General features: G+C 39.7%; 1 protein-coding gene across 3 annotated transcripts in view; it reads right to left on the bottom strand.

Annotated features, from left to right (window-relative positions):
- Positions 1–4,992: 4,992 nt before the first annotated feature.
- The window catches only part of Jak2 (Janus kinase 2), a 64,634-nt gene continuing 50,676 nt past the window's right edge, over positions 4,993–18,950 (bottom strand). For 2 of the 3 annotated variants that reach the window (XM_051146312.1, XM_051146311.1), the window contains exons 19-24: positions 18,570–18,706; positions 14,168–14,357; positions 13,332–13,456; positions 12,999–13,171; positions 9,059–9,176; positions 6,000–6,149 (exon numbers count right to left, since the gene is read on the bottom strand). In XM_051146312.1, the coding sequence (XP_051002269.1) occupies positions 6,015–6,149; positions 9,059–9,176; positions 12,999–13,171; positions 13,332–13,456; positions 14,168–14,357; positions 18,570–18,706 (878 nt within the window). In that variant the 3' untranslated portion in view covers positions 6,000–6,014. Of the gene's footprint in view, positions 5,211–5,999; positions 6,150–9,058; positions 9,177–12,998; positions 13,172–13,331; positions 13,457–14,167; positions 14,358–18,569; positions 18,707–18,950 lie in introns of those variants that run through there. The other variant, XM_051146314.1, reaches the window with a different exon arrangement.

The raw sequence follows: 18,950 nt of genomic DNA, 5'->3' as shown, positions 1-18,950 counted from the left end.
CTTGCTGTACAACCAAGAACACCAGGAATGGACATGACAGCCTGCCTGTGAATTCTACCCTCAGTTGGCAGAGACGAGGATCATCAGAGCAAGCTGGCTAGGCAGATTAGCTGTGCCAGCAAGCTCTAGAATAGATTGAGGGACCCTACCTCAAATGATATAGTCGAAGGATAATAGAAAAATATTCCTGACACCAATCTCAGGCCTCCACATACATGGACACACATGTAAAAACACATGTGGGTGAAAAAGAGGAGGGGGGAACTAAATGTAAATATAAAACTATAAATATTAAAAAATAAAGTGATACCATGAAATATAAGGTATTTATTCCTCATTGTGAAGATGTAGTCTCTCCCTCCCTTTGGATGGTCTTCACTAGGCCTATAGGAATCAGTGAATCAGACAAGTCAAGTCATTGCTGTGACTAAAGTTCATTCTGTCAGAATGCCACGGGCCCAGAGCATCCACCAAGTTAGAGCCCATGACTTTGCTGTTTTAGGGCCTGACCTTTCCACATGTAAAGCAGAACTTTCTGCACCTGAGGCACTGAGGAGTGTTGAAGGCTGGACCATCTGAACACTTACACCTTGAGGGTACTGAACTAGGTCCCTGACCACTCTTCCTGCAATCCAGAATAGCGAATTCAACCAATGACAGGGGTATGAGGAGGCTGTTTTCGGGAGCTATCTGCAAGTTCGAGGTTCAGGACCCCAAGCTGCTGCCAATCTTCACTTTAGTGGCCGTCGTGCTGCAGTCTGCTCTCTGTGCCAGGCTCTTCTGTGGGTCTGCAGTTCTGCCTGTGTGGGTTGCACTTCTTAAGCTCATAATTACCAAGACACCTTAGGATGCAAAGACAGACTGTGCATTTTTGTATCTCAAACCCACAAAGGATTCTCTTCTCTGTTTCAAAGCAGCCAGCCAAGAATCAGTGTGTGCTCAGGAAACTGGCTGTCACTTTTTACTTGGTATGTCCTGGGGACATAGGACTAACAGGTAGGAAATGTGGGGGTCATTAAAGAGGAAAGCAGAGGGCATGTCCATTGGGAACTGTGGACTCACCTAAACTAATACTAGTGCCTTCCAAATTATCTCACAAACAGAAAAGGAAGGATCGGAGGGTTGGTGAGTTGGCTCCACAGTGAAGGGTACTTGCTGTTAAGCCTGACCACCTGAGTTTGATCCCTGCAACCCACATGGCAGAAGGAGAAAACTGATATCTACACATTGTCCTCTGAACTCCACAAGCACACTGTGGCATGTATGGGCTAGGTATGGAGGCACATGTCTTTAATTCCAGCACTTGGTAGGCAAAGGCAGGTAGATCTCTGTGAATTTCTGGCCAGCTTGATCTACACAGAGAGCTTTAGGCCAGCCAGGACTACAGTGAGATTCTTACAAACCAGGAAGGGATGAAATCTTCCAAATGCATTCTAATAATCCACTATTACTCTAACACCAAAACCAGATACAATGTAGACAGGCAGACAAGAAGGCTAGGCAAGCAGGCAAACACACACACACACACACACACACACACACACACACACACACACACGGTAGAGGAAAGAATATGCAGAAAGAAAACTAATGCTAAAGCCTTTTGAAAAAGCTATATGAAAACCTACTGTTTCTTCTATATATAAAAAGTTTTACTAGAGCTATACCACAGGGACAACGCCCCAAACTAGACACCGCCTACCAGCAAATAAAAAAACCAGTAGCAGGAGTAGGTTACTTCTTTTTAATTTATTGGCAAATGGGATCCCATAGATACGCCACAGCCCTCCCCCCTCAACAGCATTATAGGCTACTGCCAATACTCTTGGATAACCCTTCAGAACTTGACAGTAAGACCCTATTGCTAAAGACTCCAGATACTGGACTGGCAGAACACTGAGAAATCAAGCAGATACTCAATTGGAAGCTTTATCTTTACCAAGTTTCATAGCTTTGGAAGGTGATAACCATGCTACCAGAAGAAAAAACAACCATCAGAGTCACCCTGCTGTGAACCCTACAAACTACAAAAACAACTGTCCTCACAAGATAAACCCAATGGTGCAATAGTGGCACAAATGTTATGGGAGCAATCAACCACTTTCGGGTTGGATCTAGAACCCATTAATGGTATTATTAATGGGGCCAAGAGGATGCAGCTAGATAGGTCTTAGGATCTACAAGAGACCATACTACTGTTATTCTGCTAAAGGAACATTGTATTAAAATGATTTCTAATAACTTACTGCTAAATGCATAGAACAGTGCATCTCTCAATCCTCATATGAGAAGTTTTCCTTATTACTGATGACAACATAGAAATCCTCAACTGGCCCAAATACACAGAATAAGATGATGTTGAGTATTCAGCCCTAAACAGAATGTACATATCACATTTCTACCCTCAAGGCCCAGGAAGAGGGGTGGAAAAAGTATAAGGGCCAGAAATGGAGGATGATTCCAAGAAAAGTTTTCTCCCAATACAACAGAGCAGTCACACATAAAAAGTCACAGTGATTATCACAACATACATGAGACTTGCATAAGCTCAAGCCAGATAAAATCCTAGCATGGAGGTGAGCATGGTATTTACATTACTAACTGAGGAGCTACTGGCATTTGAAAGCTGCTGAGAGAGGAAGAACATTTTTAATAATGTGGCCCCTGGTAGGTCAACCATATTCCAGGCAGGCCTCGTTCCCGAGTGCAGCTGGGCAATACAAATTGAACTTTATGGAGAGGAGAAGGTGTAAGGAGGTGAGGGCGACAAACAGAGACATAAGGATAAATGTGATGAAATACAGTTTATATAATTCTCAAATAATTAAAAAATCTTTTTAAACACACACACACACACAGACACACACACACACTTGCAGGTAAATACTCGTACATATAAAAATAAAACCCTTTTAAAAAACCCAAGAGGTGGAGAAAATATCTTTGACAAAATTCAATGTCTTTCCATGATAAAAGCTGAAAAGTCCGAAACAGAGTGATCCTGCCTTAATGTGAAAGGCAATATATTCCTAGCTTACACTGCACAGGAAGAAAATAACAGCATTTCCTCTAGACTCATAAATTAGGACAGGACATCAATTCCCACTCTTATTCAAGGGTATAGCACACGATACTCAAATGCTTAGCTAGAACAATAAATCAAGAGATAGAAAACAAAATGATACAAAAGGAATAGAAATAAAAATACATGTGTGCATATTATATGATCCAATACTCTAAAGATCCTAAATATTTCATCAAGGGAACTTTATCTCTAATAAACAACTCAGAAAAGCATCAAGATGTAAGACTAACACATAAAAATCATTTCATACACCAGTAAGAAATTAGCTTAAAATAATTCAGCAACCAATCTCCTTGTAATAGCCCCCAAAGCCAACTGAACTAACCAAAGATTTTTTAAGTCCTCTATACTTAAAACTATAAGCACTGAAGAAATGAGAAAAATAGAATTATTATGAAAACAGCCAAATTACCAAATGTGATCAACAGATTCAATGAAATCCCCACCAAATACTGGAGATGTTACAATACCTAATTCTAAATTGTATCAGAGGCAGTAACAGCATTCTGATCCTTAAGAAAGGCACCAAAAGCATATTCTAAGGGGAAAGACTCTTCACCATGTGATGATGATAAAACTAAACGCCCAGGAAGAAAACTATTAAAACTAGTCCCCTTTCCTAAATTACACAAGCCAATTCAAAATAAATCAGAGATAGTCTACAGAGTAGGAGAAAATCTTTGTCAGCTATTTGATGGGATTAATATACAAACAACCAAAAAAAAAAAAAAAAAAAAAAACCCACCAGAAGACAAATCATCCAGTAAATAATTATCCGTTCAAATGAATCCAACAGGCAGTTCTCAAAACATAAGGTATAAATGGTGAACTTTTAAAACAAATTACCAAATATTTAAAACTTTGTATAAATAACACATAAAACTCCTGTTTTGTTTTTGACACAACATTGTCTAAGATGGAGCAGCACTGACATAGATAACAATTCCTTATACTCTGAAGATATGTGTGCTCTCCTCCCTCTGGAGGCGCCCGCCCGTCACACATCCCCTGGCGACTCTGACCACGGGCCGACTTCCTTACACCTGCGACAGCGAGCTTGGAGGCCTTCATGCAGTGGCAGTCTATGCTCTAACCCACCGTGCATCTTAAAGAACTTGTACATTTTACAAGTCAGTTATGGCTTATGCTTCAGTTTAATGCATAATAATGAGTCTCAGCAAGTACAGTGCTATTGGCAGTTATCAGCTCAAGGGAGGAAAGGATTTCTGGCATTATTAATCTCAAAAATACAAAAGAATACTATTCATTATAGTCATAAGAAAAGTTGGAGACACTTCTATTTAAAAACATATTTACCATAAACAGACACAAGGAAAACAAATAAGAAAATAGATTGTGCTATGTCTTTGTAATATTGTCCCATTTCAAAATTCATTAGGGTTAGGAAGATTTCCTGTATAAATAAAACTATACTCTTGTTCCTTTTGCTTTGAAAAGTATTTACAGTGACATGGAACTACAGGCCCTTCCAGAGCAACATAGATGAGAAAGACAGAAAAGCTATTTAATTTTCTGAGCATTTTAATTTGTATCATGAAGTTACTATAGATCAAATATGGAAAAATTAGAAAACATTAATAAACATCAGCCCTCATGTAAATCACACAAGATGCCAAGTATTATACACTCCACATGGTAAAAACTGTACATGTGTGTCCTGTGTATCTCTTACACTGCAAAATTTACATTTTTTTTTTCATTTCTCAAAAAGCTGAGTTGAAAACTGCCTATTCTCCTCTTTTGCCAGAGGAGATGTAATGCTGCGTAGTGAGCTCCATGCAGCTCTTCACAAGCGTCTTGCAAGACTTCAGCAGTGTCTTTTACAGATGGCACATGAAAAAAACTCACAAAATTTCCAAAGGTTTGAGTAGACAGCCTCACACTTTCTTCTGGCTGGCATCGTGATAAGGATGTGTGGACAGAGCCGCAGCAACGTGGCCTCAGAGCTTTGTTCTGGTTCTGGAGTCTCCTTGGTCTCTGAGTGCGGTCATCTGTTTCATGTAGCCATACTGTCCCGGATCTGATCCACCCGAAGTGAAAGATCTCTGAACGAGGGGCGCTGACTTACATTGTTGTTCCAGCACTCTGTCATGATCATATAAATCTGTAAAGAGAAAAGTTAAACCCCAATTAGAACGAACCAAAGTATCATGTTAGTTAGAGCATGGTATGAGTTTGGAAATCTCAGCTCATTTGCCTACAGCAGTAACGATGCTGTGGCCTTGAAACACAGCCATCGCGTACGTTGCTTTCCCTTCTCCTTCCTTCCTTCCTTTCATTCATTCGTTTACTTTGAGACAGCATATTTTCTGTATAGTCTTGGCATTTATTTATTTATTGTGAGACAGAATTCTTCTGTGTAGCCTTGGCCATCCTGAACTCATTTTGAATTCTAGGCTGGCCTCGATCTCACAGAGATCTGCCTGCCTCTGCCTCCCTGAGTGCTGGGATTACAGGCATGTGCCACCACGCCCAGCCTGCATATGTTTTCAATAAAACAAGAAAAGAAAATGGATGATTATTGTGGATTAAAATATTGTTGGGTCAGGGAGATGGCTCAGTGGATAAAAAGCACTAGACATGGAAACTTGATAACCACAGTCAGTCTCTGGGACCCATGTACAAAACCAGGTGCAGCAGCATTCGTTTTAATTCCAACACTCCTAGGACAGAACAAGAAGCAGAGACAAGAAAATCACCTGGGACATGATGAGGACCAACCGGCCTGGAGGGCGCAGTGCAGCAGCGGAAACAAGAGCAAGGGGGAGGGCAAGAACCAAGCCCAAATGTTTTCTTCTGATCCCAATGTGCACTGTGGTATGTGTGCCTATACTCACACACACACACCTTTCTCACACATAAACAGACACACATTAACATAACACACACATATCATACAACCAAAAAATTAATTAATAAAAATTGTTACCTCGTCCGGGCACCCCTCCGGCCTTGGCAATCTCCCGTTGCTCTTCAGAAGCTCTATCAAATGGAACACAATCATTTGCCCTTGTTTATCGTTGCCAATCATTCTCATAAATTCCTGTAATACAAAGCCATTTTAAATGACTTGGTAAATAAACATATCACACTAAAAACAGAAATGAAAATTAAGATAAACTAGATATAACTACTTTTATATTAGGTTGGTAATTTTCATTAAAAATATAATGGTGAATATAACAAATTATTCAGCCCTATCACTGCTGTAAAACCATGACCTGATGTAGCTTTTCTTTTGAAGCAATCAATAGTGATTTATTAACTCATAACTTCTCACTGACAAACACACTTTTCTTCTAACATGATAGCCAAAAACAAAAGTGTACATTTATATATAAAAATGATAGATGATTATCCAGAAATATGCAACTTTGTGACAGGATGCTATTGGACAATTAAAATCATACTTGCTGTAAGTAATTACTGACAAAGTAAAATAAATTATTAAACAATGTAATAATTAGCAAACTACACAGGAAACTTATAAAACTCAACTTTATAAAACAATAGGCATTTCTTTTAAAGTTTCGCTTTTATATAAACATAAGCCTAAAAGAAAATGTCACAATATTCAAATGATTATCTCTGAGTAACTTCATTAAAATAATTTTTATTTTTTCATACTTCCCTATATTGATGAAACCTATAATGAACAGTAGAAATTACTTCCAAAAGTTTATTTTATGTTTTGTAATACTTCCTAGAGTAGATGTGCACACTCAACATAATTTAAATGCCATTACGAGGTGTCCTGTCCCCTGGCAGCACCGGAACGATGAGCTCTTTAGATGTCTGCTATGCTTATAGACAGGAGGCTAGCATAACGCCTGAGAGGCTTCACCCAGCAGCTGATGGGAACAGATGCAGAGACCTGTAGAGGACTGTTCATTCAGAACATGGCTGCTTTGGCAAGATATCACATCCAAAGACCTTCGAGGTCTGTGTGATCTGGCTGGAATACAAACACGACTTTAATCCAGGAGACAGGCAAACAGACCTGAGTTCAGGGCCAGCCTGGTATAGAGCAAATATGAGGCAAAGAAAAGCTGAGGTCCAGGCATGGTGGTACATGCCTTTAATCCCAAAGGAAGGTAAAGTTAGTTTGTAGAAGGAAGCTACCATGTTTGAAAGCAATGTCTAATTGAGTGGCAGAAAAGGTGACAAATCAGAGAAGATTTGACAGAATAGGATACATCCAATTCTAACAAGAAGAGAGAGAAAAGGGAAGCTACTTAAGAGGCAGTTTTCCAGAGAGAGGAGGCAGTTTTACCAGGACAGTAATAGAGAGATGGGTTGCAGAGAGAGAACTCAGGTGAAGATGGAACAAGCCAGAAAATGAGAAGAATCCAGAAGATTAGAGCAGATTTCTGAGTTAGTTTGAGACCAAGCAGAGCAATTCCAGGCAAAAAGAGAAGCCAGATTAAATAAATCATCTCGGAGAAGAGTTTGAGCCAGAACAGCTGAGTTGAACCAGCCAGCCCAGGGTGAGCTTATTAAGCAGTGAGTCTCAGAGGCTGAAAACATTCTAGGCCTAGGTTAGATTGTACAGAGGCTAGAAGCTTCCAGGACTAAGACTAGGCCAGCAGAAGGAGGCAGTTGGCCTGCGACAACAATTGAAACAGGGGAATAAATGTTACTTTTACAGAGACCCACAGCCAAACACGCGACAGAGCTTGGGGAGTCCTGTGGAAGAGTTGGGGGAATGATGTTAGGGGTCAAGGACTCCACAGGAAGACCTGGAGAGACGGCTCAGAGGTTAAGAGCACTAACTGCTTTTCCAAAGGGACTGAGCTCAATTCCCAGCACCCACATGGTGGCTCACAACCATCTATAATGTGATCTGATGCCATCTTCTAGTGGGCAGGTGTACATGCAGGCAGAACACAGTATACATAATAAATAAATAAATCTAAGAAAGAGGAGGAGGTGAAGGAGGAGGAGGAGGAAGAGGAGGAGGAGGAGGAGGAGGAGGAGGAGGAAGAAGAAGAAGAAGAAGAAGAAGAAGAAGAAGAAGAAGAAGAAGAAGAAGAAGACAATGATGAAGAGGAGGAGGACAAGGAGGTCCTACAGAGTCAAGGGCCCATGGGGGCACACAGAGACTGAATCACCAACCAAAGAACACACACAGAATGGTCTTAAATCCCCTGCACATATGTAGCAGATATGAGCTTGGTCTTCAAGTGAATTACCCAATTTCTGGAGCAAGGGCCCTCTCTGATTCTGATACCTCCCTTTGGATTCTGTTCCCTACCCAGGCTGCCTTGTCTGGCCTCAGTGGGAAGGACATACCTAGTTCTTCAGTGACTTAATGTGCCTGGGTAGACTGATGCCCATGGGGGCCTTCCCCTTCTCTGCGGAGGACAGGGAGAACAGGAGGGTGGGGTGTGAGAGGGGGGACTGAGAGAAGAGCGGGGCTGCAATCAGGATGTAAAGTGAATAAATAAATTAAAAAAAAAAAAAAAGAGAGAGATTAATGCTTGTCTCCTGAGTGTTGAGAGCAGGCTGCTTCACAGTAAGAGGAATACTGGCCCTCCTGGCTCTCAGTTTCAAGCCTTTCCATGCCATCTTTTTTATTTATTTATTTATATTTTTTTCAGTTAGTTCCCTCTGTTTATCTGCCATGCTGCAATGAACCCAAAGGGTCCTTGGCTTAACACTGGATTTCAGTCTCCACAACTGTGAGCTACATCAGCCCCTTTCCTTTATGAAGTATTCAGTGCTGGGTATTCTGTTACAGTCAGAGACAATGGACAAGTGAATACACTTAATTCAGTAAGTTTATGGCTATTTTGTTTGGGTATTGCTGAATATTGTCTCCAAGTAAGTAACAAGAAGTTCTAAAATAGGCCCAAGATATATTCTTCTTCTTTGGATAATGCCTTTCTTATGCTTAAAACAAAAGTTAAGCAATTGGAGGGGGAATATTAATCAATTAAACAGCACACTGACCACTGGTGGACTTTTACTCTTCTCAATATATGTGAAAAGTTCATACAGAACCACGCCAAAGCTCCACACATCTGAGGCCACAGAAAATTTGCTCTCTGTCAAGGATTCGGGAGCATACCTGCAGTGTATGGAAGTCATTTAAAAGACAAGTTATTTCATGCAACAACTCATTTCACGTAACAACTCATTATGTTGAAGGGGGAAATCCCAGCAAACGACAAAACACCCAAGGGATACAGAAAGGCATTTGCACAGCAGGCGCGAGGCTATCTTCAGAAGGCGCCTTTGCAATACTGACTCAGCTGGCATTGGGAGCTTAAATTCAGGAGGGGAGTGGCTTACCATGCCGTTTGCACAGCGTCATGACTTATGTGGGTATCTGCTTTGTTCTTGGAGCTTTAGTTTGTCATATACAGTGCCCATCCAACCAGTAACAACAAAAATACTGGGCCCTGAGGCCCTAACACACTTCTGATAGACATTTTATATGCATTGCTGTCATAGCTGGGAATGAGTGACAGTCCAGACCGAGTCCTAGGATAGGGTCTTTGCAAGCTTGTGATCTGATCCAAACAGCTTTCCTTTTTGGCTTTGCTATACTATTCTCCCCAACAATGAGTGACAGCGATGCACATAATACATATTAAGTAATGGGCGTTCCTAGTAAGTCAGGAAGCCTGGCCCTCGGACAATACAAATCCAAACACATTCATTCGTGTCTCTTTTCGCAGCATCAAATGTTAAATGAAAAGTTTTTCTAAGAACTGCTATTCCTAAATTGTTCTTTTAAATAAATCTAGATTAAAAATAGGGGGAGAGATGCATCTTCTACCAAGAAATGTAACTTGATGCCTTAAGAATCAGGAAGGCTGAGCCTGGAGGGATGGCTCAGTACGTAAGATCACAGGCTGCTCTTCCAGAGATCCTGAGTTCAATTCCTGGCACCCATAAAATGGTGGCTCACAACTGTAGTACTATGGGATCTGATGCCCTCTTCTGGTGTGTAAATGTGCATACAGACAAAACACCCATATACATAAAGTACATAAATAAATAAATCTTTATGAAAACACACCAGAAAGGGGCTGATTACACAGTGTCTACTGAATAATGCCTTAAATTTTACAGCACAATGCTCAGGGTTCTTACACCAGACCTCTGGGCATGGGGAGAGGGGAACTACAACAGAAACCAGGGCTGATCTACCACTGAGCTAAATCCTCATGCCTAGTCATTTCTTAAATGTCCTCCCATCCCTTTGGAAAGGACACATTCAGGCAGGGCAGGGCGCTGTCTCTTTCTAGTTCCACTGCTCCACCTAGTCTGTGATTCTGCCATTCACTCTATAGCCCTTGTAATGGTGTTTAGTGTGCTAGGCTTCTGTATAGTCTAGATATTAATTCTCTGTCAGATGGATGTACAGCTAGCAAAGATTTTCTCCTATTCTGTAGGATGTCTTTTCACTTGACTATTTCCTTGCCCATACAGAAGCTTGTTAATTTCATAAGTCCTACTTGTCAATTTTTGGCTGTTTCTTGAGTAACCAGAATCTTACTTAGAAAGCCCTATATCTTGTAGTGAAGTAAATCCCTGACATGATCATGTTTTTAATCATAATTACTGCAAAATATATCACCAAATCTCTAAAATATAGGAAAAACTCTTCCTTTAAAACACACTCATAATATCAATATAACTTACTCCTTTTGAAATAATTTATTCTAAATTTTTTAACCAAAATTCTTTCTGAATAGTTCACAATAGCTGGGATGTTGTATATTGAGAGCATTAAATAATCATAACCAGGACATATGGATAAACCCTGAATTTAGCAGTAACAAACTGATCTATATACTTTAAGTAACTGTGGCAATTTTTTAGAAAATATTCGTAAAGTGACAGTTATATTATTTGTAATACTATTTTTAAATTTTAAACACCACCCTTTGATTCAAACAACACTGCCTTTAAAGTATTACTTCAGCAGAGAAATAAGCTAGAAATTCTACTGGAAACATATATAAAACCAAAAGATGTTCACCATGGCATTCCTAGAAGACAAACTGCATCCTAAATGAACACATTGAAACTTTGCATCAGTGGGGAGGTGACAAATGTCTTTAATGCCAGCACACCAGAGGCAGACCAGCAGATCTCTGTGAGTTTGAGACTAGTGTGCCTGATATATCAAGCTTTAGGCCAGCCAGGGATATACAGTGAGGCTCACTCTCAAAAACAAACAAACAAAACCAAAACCACACCAAACCAACCAACCAAACTTTTCACCAAAGTACATTTCAATGGAAACAATGATGTTTAACACATTAAAAAAACAAAGTTTGCAGGACAGAATGTTAAGATCTTACTACACTGTGGTCACAAAGTGTTAAAGTGTTACACAATACACAATACACCAACAGTCTGACTCAACTGTGGGTCCTATATGCAACAATACTGATCAGCCAGAAAAATATGTTTACTAGTGCAATAATGGCAACTCTTTTATGGGTGCAATTAACTACTTTCTAACTGGATCTAAGGCACGGGCCACAAAAGGCAATTCATGTACGGCAGTGTCAACTCAGTCAACTAAGCCTGTGGCTCAGGAAGTCACAGTCCTACTGCGGGCGCTACTGCCGTTGTTTTGATACATGGGCCTGTTCCATTAAACTAACTTCTCTATACAACCATGTTTAGGCCTATACAGTGGTGCTGCTGTCAGCGTTAGTCTGAGAAGTTTCTGTCTCTAGTGGCCAAGAGCGGCTGTCGTCCTCTTGAAGTCAGATCAGCTATGACTATATGCATAACACTGGGCCTGTCAACATTCTATCATTGGAACAAAGAGGAGCTTATGGGGTCCCATCCCTCCATGACATTTATATTCAGTAAATAATCCCAAATATCTGAGAGAGATTTTTAAGTGGTGGAGCTGCTGGGAAAGTCCAAGCCCTCACTATGTTCCTGTGAACAAAGCCTAATCAAATTCCCTGGGCCACCATAAAAACAACCGACCGACCCCAGAATGGGAGCTGGCTGGGCATGGGAAGGAGCCGATGGGAATGAAGGTGAAGCAAAGAGAGTAAATGTGGCTGAAATATATTCCATGAATGTGTGAACAATGTCATGAAGCCTATAATAGATAATTAACATGTTAATAAAACAGTTAAATAAGTAAAATGAATATGAATGTTCTTGACAATTTTAACTAAAGATCAAAATTACTTCTAATGTCAAATCGCTATAAATTCAGTATTCAATTAATACCAGGTTATAACATTATCATGGCTTAGAAAGCTTAAAAGCATAAAAACCAGGATCAAACTGAGTTTGAGTCCCAGGCACTACAATGTATTAGTCACGACAGCACCTTGGGCAAGCTATTTAGCTTTCATTTATAACACGTCCCCCCTGCTTACAGGGAGCTGCAGACCTCATCAGAAATGCTTGACAAGTACAAGTGCTTTAGGGTTCAGACGCAGGGACATTTACTTATATACGTGCCTGTCAGTGAAGCTTCCCTCCTCTGTCAGCACCTAACACGTCTCCTGTGTCAGTACATTGTGATTTGGGGTTTTCAGGTTAGGACTGTCGTGTCTCTAATAATCATAATAATATATATTCTCCATGGGTTGTAACAAGGATTCCTGAGAGGCCAGAGAGATGACTCAGCAGCTGAGAACATAACCTGCCCTTCCAGGGGACCCAAGTTCAATTCCCAGCACCCACATCAGGTGGCTCACAACCACCTTTAGTTTTTATTTTCCAAATAGATTATCTGAGATAATACATGAAATGCATTTAGCGCAATACAAAGCATGTGATAAATTTTGCTGTTATTGGAAGCAATGCTAAACTGAAATTTTTAAGTAACAGTAAAAATAAAGCTTGAAGCAGGTTCTCTAAAGTTTCACTTCATTATACTAGAAAATACCATACTCACCAGAATATGGGACTTTCACCTGGTTCTTTTACTTTGTAGTATTCTTTGTCCTGTGGCAAGACTTTGGTTAATCCAAAGTCTCCTATTTTAACTCTGTTCTCGTTTTCCACCAATATATTCCTTGTTGCCAGATCCCTGTGGATATACCTTTTTGTCCCAAGATACTCCATGCCCTATGGATAAAATACATTTTTCTTTCAGTGGTTGTATGAACATAATTTACAGGGCTGTATTCATACAAGTTCTCTTTTTTAGTTAACAAGTTCGCTTGAATTTTGAGTTAGTTCACCACGTTCATTTTTATGTACAACAGACATCTAGGATGTTGGGTACCTTGCATATCTGAGATGTATACTGCAGAAGTTTTTTGTGGTCTATCCGTTCTTTATGTTTTTGGAGATAGTCTCGTAAACTTCCATATGGCAAATATTCCATAATTAATCTTAGGTTGCGCCGACCTTTTAAAACACAAAAGAAACATAAGGTTTTACTGTGCTGTATTTTACTGATTAAACACTAAGGAAAAAAAAAAAACTATATGTAGCCAGGTGCACACCTTTATTCCCAGCACTCAGGGAGGCAGAGACAGGTGGAATGCTGTGAGTTTGAGGCCAGCCTAGTCTACAAAGCAAGTCCAGGACAGCCAAGGCCATATAGAGAAATCCTGTCTCAAAAAAAACAAAACAACAACCCTCCCCCCCCAAAAAAAAACCAAAGAAACTATACGTAAATGATATACAGTGTCTACAAAATCTGGGCCCAGGATGATAAAAGTTTATTATAAATTAAAGGTGATATAATAGTTAAGAATACAGGTTTTTAGTCCAAATTTTTAAAAAGAAGATTTTTTAGAAATATTTATTCTTTAGCCTTAATTATTTGTGCGAATCAAAATAAGTTGATAATAAATTTTTCTCAATTATAACAAGTATCTAATACAAAGACATTTAACAGATTGTATAAAGAAGTAAACTTTAAAAACATGTTTTTAAGGCAGTGGTGAGAAGGATGGTTAACCAACCAGCCAAAATACTAATGTAGTTATAGCCCTGCCAGTCTCCATGCATCTCTTTGGACAATGACAAATCATTAGACAACTCTACGTCCCTACCAGCCAGGATGTAAAGGACATACTGTGAGGTTAAGAGAGGTTTCAATGGGCAACATACCAGCACTGTAGCACACGCCCTTGTACTTTACAATGTTGTCATGCTGCAAAGATTTCAGGATTTCAATTTCCCTTTCAAAGTCCCGGAGATGCTCTTCCGTGCTGTGCTGTAGCTTTTTAACAGCCACCACCTCCCCAGTGTTGTCCTGCAGCGGGTCATAGCGACACATCTCCACACTCCCGAAATTACCCTGAACAACAGGGGACATTAGGATGGAAGCCAGAAGTTTTCAAGAAAACTTACTATTCATTTCTAAATATACAGGAAATGCTGGCAGCTAGAGTTAGTAGAAAGAATTCTCAGTTTATGTTAGACAACTTGCGGAGCCAGAAATGGAAGCATTTTTTAAGAACTGGGTAGTATACCTATAAACACTTCTTCGAGATGAATTATAGACTGAGAAACAAATAGCACATTTCAAAAACATAGTTAAACAAGTGGTGAGCACCAATTATTAAAGACAGATCCAGGTACACCAGAGGAGCCATGCTACTCCTATACCGGACGTCCAGTAATTTTCCCTCTGTCTCAGTGCACTGTGACATTGCTATCAGCGAATAAGGACTGTTATGGATGGAGTGTGTATGGCCCCACATATTTACACTGTGGGGGCCTAATCCCTTATGTAATTTATTTGGAGTAGTGCCATATCATAATGATAAAGGTTAAATGCTCACAAGGGTGGCACCCTTTAACAAGAATAACTCCAAAACGTTCCCTCTACAAAAGGCTCCATCAGAAGCCAGGCAGAGAGCCCTTACTAGAAACCAAACCCTTCTAGAACTCTGACCCTGGACTTTTCAGCACCTAGGACTGTGAAGAATGAGAATACTTGTTATGTTCATCCACTCAGAACACAAAATTTCATTATACAAATAAAGATACAAACTAATAGTCTGCTTTACTTCAGAAAGGCTACAGCGATATTCCCACATTAAAAAAAAAAAAAGTCTTTAAAGAAATCCATGCCTTCTCTTTTCTTAAGATACATGACACAGCCGGGCGTGGTGGCGCACACCTTTAATCCCAGCACTCGGGAGGCAGAGGCAGGCGGATTGCTGTGAGTTCAAGATCTGGTCTACAAAGCGGGTCCAGGACAACCAAGGCTACACAGTGAGACCCTGTCTTAAAAAAAAAAAAAAAGATGCATGACACTTTGTCTGTCCCATTGCTCTCCATGCCATATCTATTCTTCAGGCCTGGCCCTGCTGGCACATCCTATGCTCTGGCCCAGTCTGGTTAATGTAGCTCTCACCCCTCATCAAAGAAACTTCTTTTGTAGCACCAGGAGATCATTACAGAAAACTACACCTAGCCAAACAGCAGACATCTCACTGTGGTGTCCATCTCTAACTGACACATCCACAACACAACTCCTGCAGCCCAGGCTCAGAGAACACTGAGGGGATGGGTGGGGTAGGGTCCTTCCTATGAGAGCCACAAGACCTGGACTGGGAGACTGTGACTTCTGGCTATGACAGGGAAGCTATACCCATGAATCTCAACCACGTGGCTGCCAAACAAGATTTTTGAACAATTTCAACACCAGTTGGCATCCCAAACAATAATCAAACATATCACAAACATAAACAATTACAATTTGACATCTGACATTTGTATCCTATTAAAAAAAATCTTAAGAGCCTATGTCACTGAGGTTTAAGTGGGACATACACTTACCACCCTTCTCTGCAGTTCTGTCTGCTGACCACTTCTTCTCACGACTGTCAGTTCCTTTGGAGCCAGTGCCTGCACTCCTAACTGTGACCAGTGAGGCATGTGGCACATAATAGGAGCTCTAATGTTTGTATAATGTCAAAACCACACATTTTCAGAAAAACTCAGATTTGAAAGTTATTAAGACCCTTCCAAGGATTTCTGGTTCCTAGCACAACCTTTACATTTTCTTCCACAGGTTTAAAAAGTTGTGACCCTAATAGCTAACTACAGTTTTACACTTTGAATGTTCAAATTTGAAATACTGAATTTCTACCTAGAAAATGAAAGTGTTTTTTTCCCTTTTCAGGTTATTATAGTGTATATGCACACATGGTATATTAAGTGATGACTAAATACATACATATGCACACAGTTATAAAATGTTCACTACAACCAAGCTAATTAACACCATAGGCCTTAATCACACAAATGCTTACACATCCACGCTCTTCATAAATTTAGAAGAGATAAAAGCATAAAACGAAAACCAAGTCCAGTGAGGTGCTGCACACCTCTGATCACAGATTCTTGAAATGCTGAGACAGGAGGCTCTCAGTTAAATTCTAGCACAGACAACTTAGCAGGACTTTGTCTCAAAATAAAAAGGAGTTGGGGGTATAACTTAGTGGTGGAGCAATTGCCCAGCATATGCGAAACCCTGAGTTTAACGAAGGAAGGGAAAGAGGGAGGGAGAGGGGATGGATGTTAGTTGAAGATCTCTTTAACAATTAAAGTTAATAAAATTGAACTAGATTTCTTTAACTTCAAATGAATTGGACTCTCCCATCCAGAGTTTTAAATATTACCAAGGAAATTCTTTAACAGAGACTATTATATCCATTAAAGACTGTACCTAAGGGCTGGAAAAACCAGTTTGTTCAGAATCACAGGTGAAATCATTTTAAGGCTTTTATTATTCTGTTCTCAGTAATTTAGTGGTTGTTATGGCCATAAAAATATTTGTATAAAGCCAGGTGTGGTGGCGCATGCCTTTAATCCCAGCACTCGGTATACAGAGGCAGGCAGATCGCTGTGAGTTTGAGGCCAGCCAGGTCTACAAAGTGAGTCCAGGACAGCCAAGGCTACACAGAGAAACCCTGTCTCATAAAAAAAAAATTGTATATAACAACAAATTGAGATGGATTCATCAGATGTCCAGGAATGAGCAATACTAACATTTCCCTCATAAATGGGTCTTTACTATGTGACCACAATAAAAATCTCAGGGAATAAAAGGCGTATTTTTTAATATAATTGAAAATTAAAAAGATTACAGAAGATGGCATAACTGAAGAATATTCACACAAACAAAACCAAACACATGTGGGATGGTAGAAAGCATGGAGTCAGGTTCTAATCTCACAACTGTGTGTGTGTCTATCTTGTGTGACTACAGACAAGGTGTTTAAATTTCGTATACTTCATTTCATTGTAAAATGAAGAAATTACTTTCATATTTAAAGTATAATTTCCTAGACTTTGCAAAGAATACTTTCTATGATATGTCAGTAGGTAACAGAGGAAGAGCGAATGAAATGGCTTCTATGATCTAAGAAAGTCTGGATCAATATGGCAAGGGTAATGAGACATAATATAGGATTATGTTATAAAAACATGGCTTCCGCCTTGGGTGTATGCTCTCATCTGCCACTCTGTAAGTCAGCCCTGTCCATATACTCTTGGAAGGACGCCTGTCAATAGCTGCATGTGTGAACTAGGACATAGATCTGGTCAGGCTTTCAGATAAAACTTCAAGGCTCAGCTGACACTTTGATCCAAAGCAACCCAGGTACACTGTCCTCAGACCCCATCTCAAATAAACTGGTAAGTTTTACAGTAATTTGTTGCACTGCCATAGATAATGAATATTCCCACTGTCTAGACTTTTTCCCTCAATTGCTGTATCCCTTCAAATATTCTCAAGAATATTTTACAAAAAAACTATCTGAACAGCCAATTATTAATAACAGGCTAACTTTAACATAACCCTCACTATTTATATTAGGAAAGCTCAACTGGAACTCTAATTTAGGTTCATGGTCTCAGTGAGGCCTTCCTGCTCTATCTATGCCAAAATCCAATTCATAGTGAGATATGGTATGGCTCACTGTAAGCAAACAAGGAAGAGAGCTGGTTACTACAGCTGGGCCTGCTAAGCACTGCCCTTTCTCATCCTGATTGTTATATATTATACCGTATAACACAGGCTCTGCACAGCTGTGCAACCTTTTAATTGAACCTCTGTGAATGGACATGGTAACTCAAGGCCCTAGGCTCTAAGCAATCAGATTATGTCTTCCAAGACAAAGCTGGAGAGGCAGACAGAACACTGTGTGTTCCCTTCTCTATTAAACTAACCTAATATGAACCACAAACTCCCCCTTCCAAGCAAGAGACTCAGAACAACTTCAGTTTGGAAAGTACTCCTTAGCTTGTCACCCATCCTCTTAAAAGATGTTGAGTGTGCATTCCATTGTAAAGGACCTGATGCATCCTTCAGTAAAGAAAAGTGTTTATTTAACAGAAAAATTATGTAATATGCAACAAGTAAGCTTTTAATCTACAAATACCTTTTAATTTATTTTTGTGAAAAGTGTATTTAGTAACTCTAGTCCAAATCCTTTTTGTTTCCAAATAAAATGAGGAATGATTATATTCTATTTGAAAACTTATGACAGTTTACCTTGCCAAGTTGCTGTAGAAATTTCAAGTGCCTCTCTTCAAATTGTGTAGGGTCCCTGTCTTCAAAAGCACCAGAAAATCCCAGGGCGCCTATCCTCATGTTTGGTAGCATGTCGTTTTCTGTGAGTAGCTCATAATCTGTAGAAATAAAGAATGACACTATATTATGTTGGCAAATATATTCTCTGAGTAACACTGGTAGATATTCAAGCTAAGAAACAATGAGTTTAAAATACTAAATAACACAGGGAAACTCACAGTTATTTATATTATAGTAATAAGGGCCTTTAATTATTCCTCAAATAGGCAGTTTTAATATTTACAAAGTGAAGTGCTATTACAATTCCTGTGGTGAGACAGGTGAGTGGTTCTGACTAACTAT

The sequence above is a fragment of the Acomys russatus genome, chromosome 5 (assembly GCF_903995435.1).
Source record: "Acomys russatus chromosome 5, mAcoRus1.1, whole genome shotgun sequence".
In the NCBI taxonomy this organism is placed as follows: domain Eukaryota; kingdom Metazoa; phylum Chordata; class Mammalia; order Rodentia; family Muridae; genus Acomys; species Acomys russatus.
This window is presented reverse-complemented; position numbering and strand designations above follow the sequence as displayed.